Source organism: Ipomoea triloba, chromosome 2, assembly GCF_003576645.1.
Source record: "Ipomoea triloba cultivar NCNSP0323 chromosome 2, ASM357664v1".
Classification (NCBI taxonomy): domain Eukaryota; kingdom Viridiplantae; phylum Streptophyta; class Magnoliopsida; order Solanales; family Convolvulaceae; genus Ipomoea; species Ipomoea triloba.
Genome location: NC_044917.1, coordinates 4,722,161 through 4,734,717, shown reverse-complemented (window position 1 = coordinate 4,734,717; position 12,557 = coordinate 4,722,161). Strand labels below are relative to the sequence as shown.

Below are 12,557 nucleotides of genomic sequence, written 5' to 3'. Positions count from 1 at the left end.
ATGCAAGGCGTCAATTCGCAGCAGGAGGTGGTTGCGACTGAAGAACTCGATGATCCGGTTGGATTGGCTATTTCAGGCGATCGTAATCCAGGTTTTTTATGTTTGATTTTGTGATTTCGTTTGTGTTTATGAAAATCATTGAATTCGTATGCTTTGATTCGTGTGTTTTGATTATATGATACTGGTTTTAGGATTGTTTTATGATACAACTATTGCGATTGGAAGGGTAGAAGATGAGTTTTTTGTATTTGTGTGGATATTATGTGTATTCCTTTAATGAACTGTGAGTATTTCAGGCAATGTTTCTGTGTATTCATTGTAGTTGTATGTAAAACAGAGGGTGATGTGTGTTTTGTATTTTGGGGTTCCAATATTCTGTGTATTTTAGTTATACACTATGTGTATTGTAGGCATGTATTCTGTGTATTGACTGTAGGGGTACTTAAACACTGTGTTTTTGCAGCTGATCAGGACTTGTTAGGGGTGTCAGTGAGTTCTATTGATGAAGCATATGAGGTTTATAATGATTATGCTTTCAGGCTAGGTTTTAGTGTGAGGAGGGGTAAGCAAAGATATAGTGCTGGTACAAAACAATTGAAGATGAAGGAGTTTAATTGTTCAAAGTCTGGGTTTAAAAGGGTTTTAAGAGATGGAAGTTATTTAAAAGTTGATGTACGGACAGGTTGTCGTGCATCTGTTCAATTTGATTTAGATGGGAATGGGATGTGGACTGTGACAAAGCACCAGAAGCTTCATAGTCATGAGTTTGTTCCAACGACCAAGAGTTATCTTCTACGGTCACATAGATCAGTGTCTAGAAATCATCTTTCCTACCTAAAGGATTTGAAGAAGAGCGGTGTTTGTGTGGCTGATGGTTTACGGTTTCTTAAAACACAATCAGGGGGGGTCACCACTCATTGGTTTTACAAGCAGGGATGCATATAACTCGTTGTGCACTGATGTATTGAACAATTTGGATGGAACCGACTCAAACACATTAATTGAAATATTTAGACAAAGGCAGTCAAGTGAAAATGATTTTTTCTTTGATTTCGAAGTGGATGATGAGTCAAGGTTGTGCAGCTTTTTTTGGAGAGATGGGAAAATGATGCGAGACTATGAATTGTTTGGAGATTTGTTAGTTCACGATACGACGTATCGTACTAACAAATATGATATGATTTGTGGTCCATTCGTTGGTATGAACCATCACTGCATGAACGTCATGTTTGGATGTGGTTTTTTGTTGAACGAGAGGATTGAGTCGTTCGTATGGTTGTTTAGGTCATTTTTAAGATCAATGAATGGGAAAAGTCCCCAAAGTATAATGACCGATCAATGCGCTGCCATGGCTGCTGCTATTTCCCAAGTTTTTCCAACCTCAAGACATCGCCTATGTATATGGCATATCGGTGAGAATTCAAAGAAGTACATCAAGGGACTAAGAAATCAAAAAGATTTTCTAGACATATTCAATTGTCTGTTGAAACATACAGATACGGAGGCAGAGTTTGAGCTTTATTGGACAAGGTATGCTTTTATTAAAAATTCTGTGTATTAGTGATGGTATTTATGTTTATTTAGTTATAGTATTCTGTGTATTATATTTTTCCTAATTGCTTGCATTAGTATACAGAGTTGGCAATTCTCACCCAGATTATGTGTATTCTCTTGATATATTCTGAGTATTGTAGTGTTAGAGTATGTTTATTCTATTGATTCTGTGCTTTCATTCTCATGCCTTCATATCTGATAATACTCCCCTTATATTCTGTGTATTCAATTGAATGATCCTGTGTATTTGTATATGAGAGTCTGTGTATGCATTATAGTATATGAATAGGTGTAGTTAATATATATGTTATGGTATTCCAGGATGGTCACAACATACAAATGCCATAATAATTCTTGGATTGAAAAGCTGTATCAATGTAGAGAAAAATGGTGCCCTGCATTTAACAAAGATTATTTTTCTGGTGGTATTTTATCTTCACAAAGGAGTGAAACCACAAATCACTCTATTTCTAGAAGGTTATCCAAGACTGCTGGGCTATGTGATTTCTATAGCTCATTTGTTGGTGTTGTTTCGGAGTGGAGGAGTAGAGAGAACGGGGAAGATGTCCGGTGTTCCCAAGGTGTACCTACAATGGCTATGGATCACATTAAGATTCTTTCACACGCTAGGGATATTTATACGATTGAGATATATTACTTGTTCGAAGAGCAGTTTTTGAAAGGGGCATCATGCTATCAAGAGTGTGTTCAATTAGAAGGTGGTGTGTATAAGTATCACGTCTGGAGGCCGGAGGTTGATATTATTAGGCATTAAGTGATTTTTAACGTTAGAGAGTTAGATATTTGGTGCAGTTGCAAGCTGTTCACTGAAACCGGGATCTTATGCTGTCACTGTTTACGCATTTTAAACGTGCATTGTGTGTCTGAAGTTCCAAATAAATATATTCTGAAGAGATGGACTAAAAGAGTTTTGGAAGACGAGAATGCTGGTATTATCCCCCCATCTCAGTGCTTTAATGTTCCCTCTTCTGTTTGGACTTTAGAGATCACTAGGAAATTTCAGAAGTTGGTTGTTTATTGCCAAGAAAACAGCGAAGCACGCAAAATTTTTGAGCAAGCAGTGTTAGATGCCAAGAGAAAAGTTGAACATGAGTATGACCCTATTTTCTTCGAAGGTGAAGATTGTGATGTGGAATCGTCAAGCGGTGTTATAAAGGATCCATCAAACAGGCGGTTGAAAGGGGTACGCAATAGGAGGGTGACTAGTGTGATTGAAAAGAAATACAAGAAAGCAAGGGGTCGAAAGCAGCTTGCTCATATAGCTGCATCTAAAACAAAATCGGTGGGGCAGTCTCAAGTTGAAGATGCTATTTCTAATATTGCTGGTAATGGATACCTGGTGCATCCAATGTCTGGAGGTTCAACTTTTTGTCATTTTAGGTCAAATTCAAATCAAGAGGACAATTAGAGTGTGTATTAATGTTTGTTAGTTTTGTTTTTTCAAGACATGCAGTTGTACTTTTTATACACAAAACTATTACAAGTAATACACAGACTATTTCCGCAAGATACACATAATTATTTACCAAAACAACAGAAACCATTTGGTGTTATTTCTTTATATTGCACTCTGTAATACACAGAGTGATACTATGTAATACACAAAACAGTACTGCCGAATACACAGAATATGAAATGCACTCTGTAATATGTTTTTAGAGTTAGAAGACAGAGGTGGAAGCCAGGGTTTAGGGTTTAGCACCCAGTACTATGTATACAGATATATTGTTGAATACACAGAGTTGAAGTCAATAATACACAGAATATTACTATGTAATACACAGAATATTATTATGTGTTATGGTTTTAGGGGTTAAGGTTTAGTCTTAGAGGTATGGGTTACCATTAACTGAATACACAGAAGGACAGCATGTGATACACATAATGTTACCGCGTAATACACAGAATATATAATTGAAGTCATTCTTAGAATAAATTTTGTAATCAACAGAATAAACTTAATAGATATGGCACCCTATAATATAAGAGGTGACAAAAAGCTTTTTTTCATTTCAGAGTTAGAGTAGTTTCCAAAATAAAGAACACATCTCAGATACTTGTTTCAATTTCAGTTTACAGGAATCAACATCTTTACAAACACGGTCACTTTGATTGTTTGTAGATTTCTTTGGCTGCATTTGTCACCTCTGGTAGAAGGGTATTCCATTCTGACATGAGTATGGTTGCGGCATATTTAGCTCTCAGTGATGTGAGGAATGTATTCTGCAAAAATAGAATGCAAAATTAATTAGAAATGAATTGTTAAATATTTTAATATGGAAGAAAGTTGAAAGAATAGTTTTATACTCACATCTTCAAGGCCTCCAGTGAGTCCTGTATTCCAGTCTTCTATTGATGTGCATGTGTAAGTCTGCATATGCCTCATCGAGTATATGGCACAGTCCACAGCATTTTCGTCATTTTGCCAAGGCATCTGCACGTATTGCACTCTCATTGATTTCATCTTCTTTGCAAGTGCAATCTTCTTTGTCGCGAGATACTTAGTGAAGGCAATCAACTGTAGAATATCGATATAGTTGTGTGTAATTAGTATGACAGAATACACAGAATCACAGCATGTAATACACAGAATATGTAGTCTAAGTCATATACAGAATATACTTTGTAATATAAAGAATACACAAAATGAAATGTTAGAATACACAGACTCACTCAGTAAGATACACAGAATTTAATAGAGATAAGATTTCTTACTAGTTTCTCTGGACAACCTTCATACTTGTCTTGTGCTTTAATTCCTTCAGGAATAGGCATGTTGTCAATTATTTGAAGTCTTGATGTCAAGAAATTAAAGCACAACAAATAGAAATGTTGGTGCCTGAGGATACTGAAGAATACCTGTTAAGAGTAGTCAAAAAAAACAAATCAGTTTGTGTTATATGGACAATTCAAATGAATAATATACAAAATTTAAATAATGAAGATATAGTTATTTTGTACTTACAAGGCTGGCATCACTTATATCAAGAGAAATTGAGTCTAGTTGGTGATCAATTGCTCCGCAGAATTCTTTCAAAATGGCCTTTGAGGTAGCACTTTTACTATTCTGCAAATTGTTGCACTTTCCAACGTCATCTGCAAAAATTTATTATTTTTTTTGTTATACAATGCATTGGTATGAATAAAGGAAAGAAAAAAAAAGTTTAGAGTAAAATGTTTACTTACAAAAACAATTTCTGAGAAGAAAACCCTTTTTGGCTTGTCAATTGATCTTCTCATGTCCAGTAAACTCATCAGTTGGCACCAAATTTGCACAATGTTGGTAGATACATACCCGGATGCCAATGACAAGAAATCGTCCCGGTTAGCAACCAAATTGTTTCCTATGTAAAGCATATCACTACATAAAGTAAAATATAGATTAATCATAAGGAAATAACATGTTAAGTGATATGATGTATGTCTAGTAAAAGTTATCAAAATGGAACTTACTTCATTGAATATTGACCACCACAAGACAAGAATGCGTAGTCTGAAAAGATTTTTTGCTTAGCTGAAATGTTTGTCAGCTTTGTTCTGTTTTGTGCCCAATATGGTGAGCGTAAGGCCAGAGGAAGTTGTTTCAACTTTCTTTGTGGTCTTTTCTTTGTGTGGACATCTTCAATTTCCTCTTCAGACTCTGCAAGGATGCTGTGTATACACAGAAATATAATAGTCAATACACAGAATGATAGCATGTAATACACAAAATACTACCATGTAATACACAGAATATATAGTCTAAGTGAATTACAGAATAAAAATTTTAATATACAGAATACACAGAATGAAATGTTAGAATACACAGACTCACTCAATAAGATACACAGAATATAAGCACAAGTATTAGTAAATTATAAAGTGTTATAAGCATAGTTGTATACCTTTCAAATTCAATTTCAGCTGGTGTTTTTGGTGTTGTTGGTGTTTCTGTCAGCAATGTTGTAGCAGATGGTATTGAAGCAGATGGGGCTACTTGTTGTTGCTCTGTAGGCACTCTAGAAATATTTTCAACCAATGATTCCAACATGGTTGCTATCTCGGGAGATTTTGGAGACGCTGTTGCTTCTCTTTGTTGTTCTCTCTGTGTTGTTGGTGGTGGGGTCTTCTCCAGTGTAGGCTGGGCTGATTTTCCTCTTTGTGATCGCCTTCTTGGGGATGGGGTTGCTGTTGGTGGTGCATGCGATGTTGCTGCTGGTGATTTTGTTGTTGTTGCTGCTGCATGTGGTGGTGCTGTTGTTGCTGGTGCTGTTGTTTCTGCTAGTGATGTTGTTGCTGCTTGTTGATCTTCAGAATGTGGTGGTGATGGTGTCGGAGTTAACAACTGGAAAGAAGGTGCATGGATTTCAGGAGAGATGTTCCTCATGGTTGCATAGAATGCAGCTTCAAGTTCAGCGACTGCCTCTAAGAAGCTTGGCTCGTTGAAGACATCATCATCTTTTAGCAGGCTCTCGGGTGGGACCGGTGGGGTTGGATTTGGACTTGGTGTTGGATTGACAGTGTGGGAGAAGTTGACAAAAGTGTTCTTTATGATTTCAGCTGCTGAATTGTTGGTTCCAATTCCAGCCATGACTTCTCCAAACTCTGCAATACTAAAACTCATTTTCTTCAGGGAGTCAGTAACTCGTTGCACAGTTTCAGACTCAATTGGTTTATGAGTCACTTCCTCCTCAAGCATTGGCCTTCTATCAATCACTTTTCCTCTACCATACTTCCCTGGCTTCCTATGCATTGCAAGCGTTGCTTTAAGGTCTTTTGTTGTCCATTCTCTAATGGTTGGAGGGTTTTGTGTGAGAACAAGCCCTCTGATCTGGACTCGATCAAGATAAGAAAGCTTCAAAGAATTAAAAAAAAAAAACAAAGATTAGAACAAACATTTAGTGGTTATGATCTATGACTTATGGTTTAGTATTTAGGACTATGCACAGAGATATATAAGTGAATACACATAATGAATAACTACAATACACAGAATATTACTCAGTAATACACAGAATGTGAACATGAATACACAGAAACCTTCAACAGAGTACACATAGAATACACAGACTCAAGTAAGGCATTTTATTCAATAATTTATAGAATTATAAGAATAAGTTAGTATTGCATACCATCAGGAAAGTTGCAGGGCCACTGTATGAGGAATCATTGTTTGATTTCCAGGTTTCTGCAGTGTCTAGCAGACTCTTTATGGTGTAAGCACACCAATTCAGTTCTTTGATTTTACTCACATCTTGCAGTTAGTATAGAATCCTGTAATTGCAGAAGGTGTTCTTGTAGCCCCTTATCAGTGTTGTAACCACGAAGATGACAAAGTCACGCTTGAACATGTCACCACTGCCTTGTCTCTCGACAATCTTGTTTAGCATTTCAGTGGTTGTTGGGGTTCCCTCCTCTACCCCCCATCTCAGTCTCCAATCCCTGACCAAAGCATTAAATCCTTCAGTCTCATTACTAGAAGTGCCCTCTACGACAAGGAGTTTGCCCCGCGGGAGTCCAAGTGTAGACTGTACATCATCCTCCGACAAACACAGCTCATCATCACCATCTCCAATTTCAATGGAGCATCGTTCTATGTCCATCTTCTTTAATATGTGCTTGATTAGCACACCATCACAATGAGTCAGCTTGATGTCCAGTAGTGGTCCAAATCCTATATCCTTTACGGCTTGGTGCTGATCCTCGGTTAAACTACTGACAAGGGTGAATAACTGCTTGGGAGTTGTTCGAACAGTAAAGTATTTCTTTGTTTTTGGTTTGTCTTCTACTACTCCCTTCCCCTTCTTTGTTCGTTTTGTTGCAGGCTTTTTTCTCTGTTTTTTTTTGCATGTCTTCTGTTTGTGGTTTTGACGTAGCTGCACTATCTCTCTTTCTCTTTCTTCTTTGTAAGGCAGTTGCCGGGACTTGATCACTTTTATCAGAACTTGACATTGTTGTCACATAATAGAAAAGACAGAATTAACATGCTAGAATACACAGAATGACATGCTACAATACACAAAGTCTTTAACACTAATACACAGAATCTAAGCCCTAGTATCAATAACCTCAACAGAACAATGTGGATAAAATGCTAGAATAAACAGAGTCAGTAAGAAGAATACACAAACACATTAACAAGAATACACAAACTCATTAACAACAATACACAGAATAATATTCTCATTATTATCAATCACCAAGAATGTTGGAAACTTGGAATCAACAATGTGGGATGGTAACATTCTTGTATACACAGAATGATATGCTAAAATACACAAAGTCTTTAACACTAATACACAGAATATAAGCCCTAGTTTCAATAACCCAAATTCAACAATGTGGATAAAATGCTAGAACACACAGAGTCAGTAAGAAGAATACACAAACACATTAACGCGAATACACAAACTCAATAACAATAATACACAGAATATACTTCTCATTATTATCAATCACCAAGAATGTTGGAAACTTGGAATCAACAATGTCGGAATGGTAACATCCTAAAATGCAGACAATGACATGATATAATACACAGAATCTTTAATAATAATACACAGAATCTAAGCCCTAGTATCAATAACCTAACACAGATGTTTGATGAGGTTTAATACTGAAAATCAACAATGTGGATGATAAAATGATATAATATTGAGAATCAGTAAATGTTCATGCTAGAATGCGAATGCAAATGCATATGTGATATATATACAAACATTATGTTTTTTTTTTTTTTGCACAATGTCGTTGATCAACAATGTTTGTTAAATATTTACCTTTTAGTTCCGTGTGTTCTTGATAGTCGATGAAGATGTGTATTTGTTGTTGATCAATGCGTATTTGTCCTGATGTTCTTGAGTTCTGGTGTGAATCGTTTGTGTTTTGCTTTGCTTGAGAGTGTTGCTTGCTTGGTCGAAGTGCAGTGGGAGTGCAGTGAGTGGAGCGAGAGAGTCGGAAGCTTGTTAAGGAAGACTCTTCATCGCTTATATACTTTAATTAAAAAAAAAATAACGGTGATTGGATGGACTAAACGGCGTCCGTCCCATCACTTAGTGGAACGGCGCCGTTTAGTCCCACGGTGCACATTGCTATGTGCACCGTGGTGTAGGGTATAACAATTGCTTGTTGCTCAATGACACCTTTAAGGCTCTCCCAAATATATGTATAGACAAATACTACATTATAATATAGTCAGTATTATTCAAATAAAATTTTAAAAAATTGTAGAAGTTATAGGCTTTGACGGAAGGCCTATGGTTTTATGTGAACAGTGTACTAGTCAAGCCCAATTTATAATAGGAGTATTTATTAAATGATCAAATAAATAAAAGTTCACCCCACAAAAAGCCCACCATTTTGCAATTGGTTTGCTACATGGGCTTTTATAATCCCTTTGGTCAAAATTATTTGTATTATATTATTAATTAAAAAACAAAAAAACAAACTGTAATTCCTAGTTGTGTTTGCGGTGTAAATTTAAATTCCTAAATTTTTAGTGAAGTGTTGATAATTTTTAATGAAACCTTAACGCTAAGGACGAACTTCACTGCTTAAATACATAGCAGATAAGTAAAAGACTAAATTTATATCGTAGTTACAGCTGAACAACTACAAATATTATTTAAAAACAAAATTGAGACGACATATATAGGTAATGAGGTAAATTTTCGTGTCATTCGCAGCAGGTCTACAAGCAAGGTAAGTAGGTCCATTACCGGCCGGCTCCGGACCGAAAAGATTTGTGCTCGTGCCTTCCACGATCCATTCTGACATATTGTCAGTGCAAAATTCGCTAGGCGTAACTAACTCTGACGTCATCTAAACTATTGAATATACTTAAATGTATATGGCCAAGCTACCAGCTCGACTGTTCATCTCTCTTTACATTAAAGATTGTCTTATTTTTTAATTAAACTTTCAAGTCAGTTGCCGAGTTAGGATTGAAACCTAGTAGTAATTCTCTCAACAAAAGACTAAATTAGTAATTGTGCCATATTCGAAACATCATTTTTAATAGTTTATATTTATTCAATATACATTAAACATGTAATATAAATATATAATTATTATATACACGAGCATGATTATACTAATTGCTAATTATTATAAACATGCAACAGCCCGTCTTAGGTCCTCTAAAGTCTAAAGTAGCATTTTTCTTTTCTTTATTTTCTTCTCTTTTTAAATTAAAAATAAATCTATCCAGCTTTTTTTTTTAAAATAAAAAAGAATTGAAATGAACAACAACAATGATGCCTCCTATGATGATTGCATGTGTCTAGTGAGTGAAAGATATAAAAATTATTAAAATGATGGGTATAATTAAACTAAAGGCAGTGTATAATATGTTTGTGTTTAAATTTACCTCAAATCCAAGTTGGAAAAGCAGTCAATAATAACTTAGCTTTAACACCCATATATTCACCTTTTCCTTTAACTTTTTGTTGCGGTGGCCCCCCTTGTTTGAATTGAAAGGAAAATTATGTATATGATTTTTTATATAGAAATTTTTATTATGAATCTTAATAATTAGAGAAAAATTAATACTAATGATTACGTGGTTCAGTGACACAAAGTGACTCTCAAGTCATTGGTTTGAACTAAAAAAGAATAAAAATATATTGATGAGAAAGTTGGTTAATTGAACTCAAAGCATTATAAATTAGTTCTTTATTTTTTTTCTTTTTCAACTTTTCAATGTAAGAGACTTCAATACAGATGGGTCATGGGTGGCGTAAATGTTCTATTTAAATACTTTCAAAAATTGCATATTTAATACTATATTTTAAAATCTATTTTTAAAATTAAGAAGTATATGGGGTTTGTTAAATATGAAAATTCATTTTCAATTTTTAATTTCTATCTTTTCACCTTTTCCCCCCACTTTTTCATTCACCAAATGGAAAAAGGTCAAGTTTAGAGAATTTGAAACCCAAAAAAAAAAAAAGGACAATTAAGGGGTTAACTTTTTAAAAGACCTTTTTTTTTTTAATGATGAAAAAAATTCTCCACTAATCCACCATTACTTGAAGTTTTTTTTTTTTTTTTTTTTGGTAAACACCATTACTTGAAGTTATGCATTGATTAAATTTCACTCATTTATAATAATTTAAAATTCATATATAAATAAATGATAATAAAAAATCATGTATTTCTTACCACTATAAAAATAATTTAATCTCCAGCCTTAAAAAATTTCATGTGTACATAGGATTATTCGTCAAATAATTACAATTAGATTGGACTGTTTAAATATTTGCACTCACTCGATTGGCATGATGCCACATAGCCACGTCATGTATTGTCAGATTTCTTATTTGACTTGGCATTTCGGCGATTACTTAATTATTTATTTTGGAGTAGAGCCGGGCGTTTTGGACATCACCGTTAAACGCGTGGGTCACACTATGCCATTCAGCTAACCTTAATAAATGAGTTTTGGGGAAGTTTGATTGACGCAATTTTGGATTACCTAATTTACTTCCAAGAATATAATGTGAGATATTAAGAATGTAAAATTTTAGTTTGAATTGTAAAATATAAGATTATCTTATTTGGTTAATGATTATATTTTAGATTACCCCTCTTTGATACACGCATACATATACCATATTCATATTTTATGAAAAAAATATTATTTAAAGAGGAAAAATAAAACTTATTAAAAATCTAATCAAATTATTTAAAATGAAATTTTATGTAAATTAAAGTCAGTTTTAGTTTTTTTTTTTGAAGGCCAATTTTAGTTATTTAAAATCAAGTTAAAGAATAAAGTAGACCACCCATAATCACAACTTAATGACTAAATTTGTTGAAAATGACCACTTACATTAAATTTTTAATCATACATTTTATTCCGCGACTATAATGTAACATGTGTCATGATTATTTTATATTTATTGATTATCTATAAATTAATTTATTTTATCGAGGATAATTATGCATGTAAAGTCATCTAAGATGCCAAAAAAAAAGTAAATATTTTATAAATCCATGCATCATTTTTCAAATCGAATGACTTATGATTCATAAATCTTGCATCTTCAGATTTCGTATGTCAAAGTAATATTATGAACCTTATATATGTTAACAACATTAATCATTAAAAGTTTTTTTTTTTTTTTAAAGAAGCATCAAATCACTAGACACTAGTCTTATAATTGATCCATAATGCACCCAACTTGGGATTTAAATGGTAATAATAATTAAAAAAATTATTTTATGAGCAGAAATAAAAGTTTTAAAAATTAAAATACTAATAAAGTTATTACCAAAATTAATATTTTGTTAAAGTATATATAATTGATATAAAATACAAATACTAATGGCATGCTTGTTTCAAAATATTTTTGTTGGGATTGGAGAATTTCTTACTCAAATTTGAGGAAAAATAAAGTTTGGTTGGTGGAAATTTTTTTATTGCAATAGAAAGTGGATTTCTCAAATAGGGAAATAAATTCTTGATTGTTCTCCTTTGATATTTTATTTTCAACGACATCTTTGGGTAAAAAATTTGCGTTGAAATTTTATATTACCCCATATATAGAGTCTTCAAGTCTTTATACTAATTATATTCAATAATCTTTTCTCATTAACCAAACAATAGAGTTTTAATATTTCAAGTAATTTATTTTTCATGAAAATTAAATTAAATTCTTTCTCAATTCTTTTTCATGAACCAAAACGGATGTAATAAGTTTAGCCTATTTAGCAAAAAAAAATATAACTAATATTTAGCAAAAAAGTATAGAACATATATTATCTTGTAAAGAATTATATGTATTTTTTTTTTAAATGGCACACTTTGGATAAGAATGAAAAAATGAAAGAGAAATTGTACCAAATACTAATGATTAAAAGTAGAGGGATCAAAGTGAAATTATAACAAAAATCATAGACAAATGGGAAAAGAGAAAGAAGTTGATAGGTATGAATTACGCGCGAGGAAGAGAGAGAGAGAGAGAGAGAGAGAGAGAGAGAGAGAGAGAGAGAGAGAGAGG

The 12,557-nt window shown here is 33.5% G+C and overlaps 1 protein-coding gene across 1 annotated transcript; it reads left to right on the top strand.

Moving 5' to 3' along the window:
• On the top strand, positions 1-2,983 carry LOC116010123 (protein FAR1-RELATED SEQUENCE 5-like). The gene is made up of 6 exons (XM_031249395.1): positions 1-91; positions 464-516; positions 902-1,530; positions 1,876-2,256; positions 2,368-2,758; positions 2,867-2,983. The coding sequence occupies exons 1-6, from the start codon at positions 1-3 to the stop codon at positions 2,981-2,983; spliced, it is 1,662 nt and encodes a 553-aa protein (XP_031105255.1).
• Positions 2,984-12,557: the final 9,574 nt, after the last annotated feature.

Bases quoted from the DNA above. Each gene is read 5' to 3' on its own strand.
- LOC116010123 (XM_031249395.1), top strand. From the start codon at position 1: ATGCAAGGCGTCAATTCGCAGCAGGAGGTGGTTGCGACTGAAGAACTC. The intron at 517-901 runs GTTTATAATGAT...AAACACAATCAG, and splicing joins CTATTGATGAAGCATATGAG to GGGGGGTCACCACTCATTGG. The intron at 1,531-1,875 runs GTATGCTTTTAT...ATGGTATTCCAG, and splicing joins TTTGAGCTTTATTGGACAAG to GATGGTCACAACATACAAAT.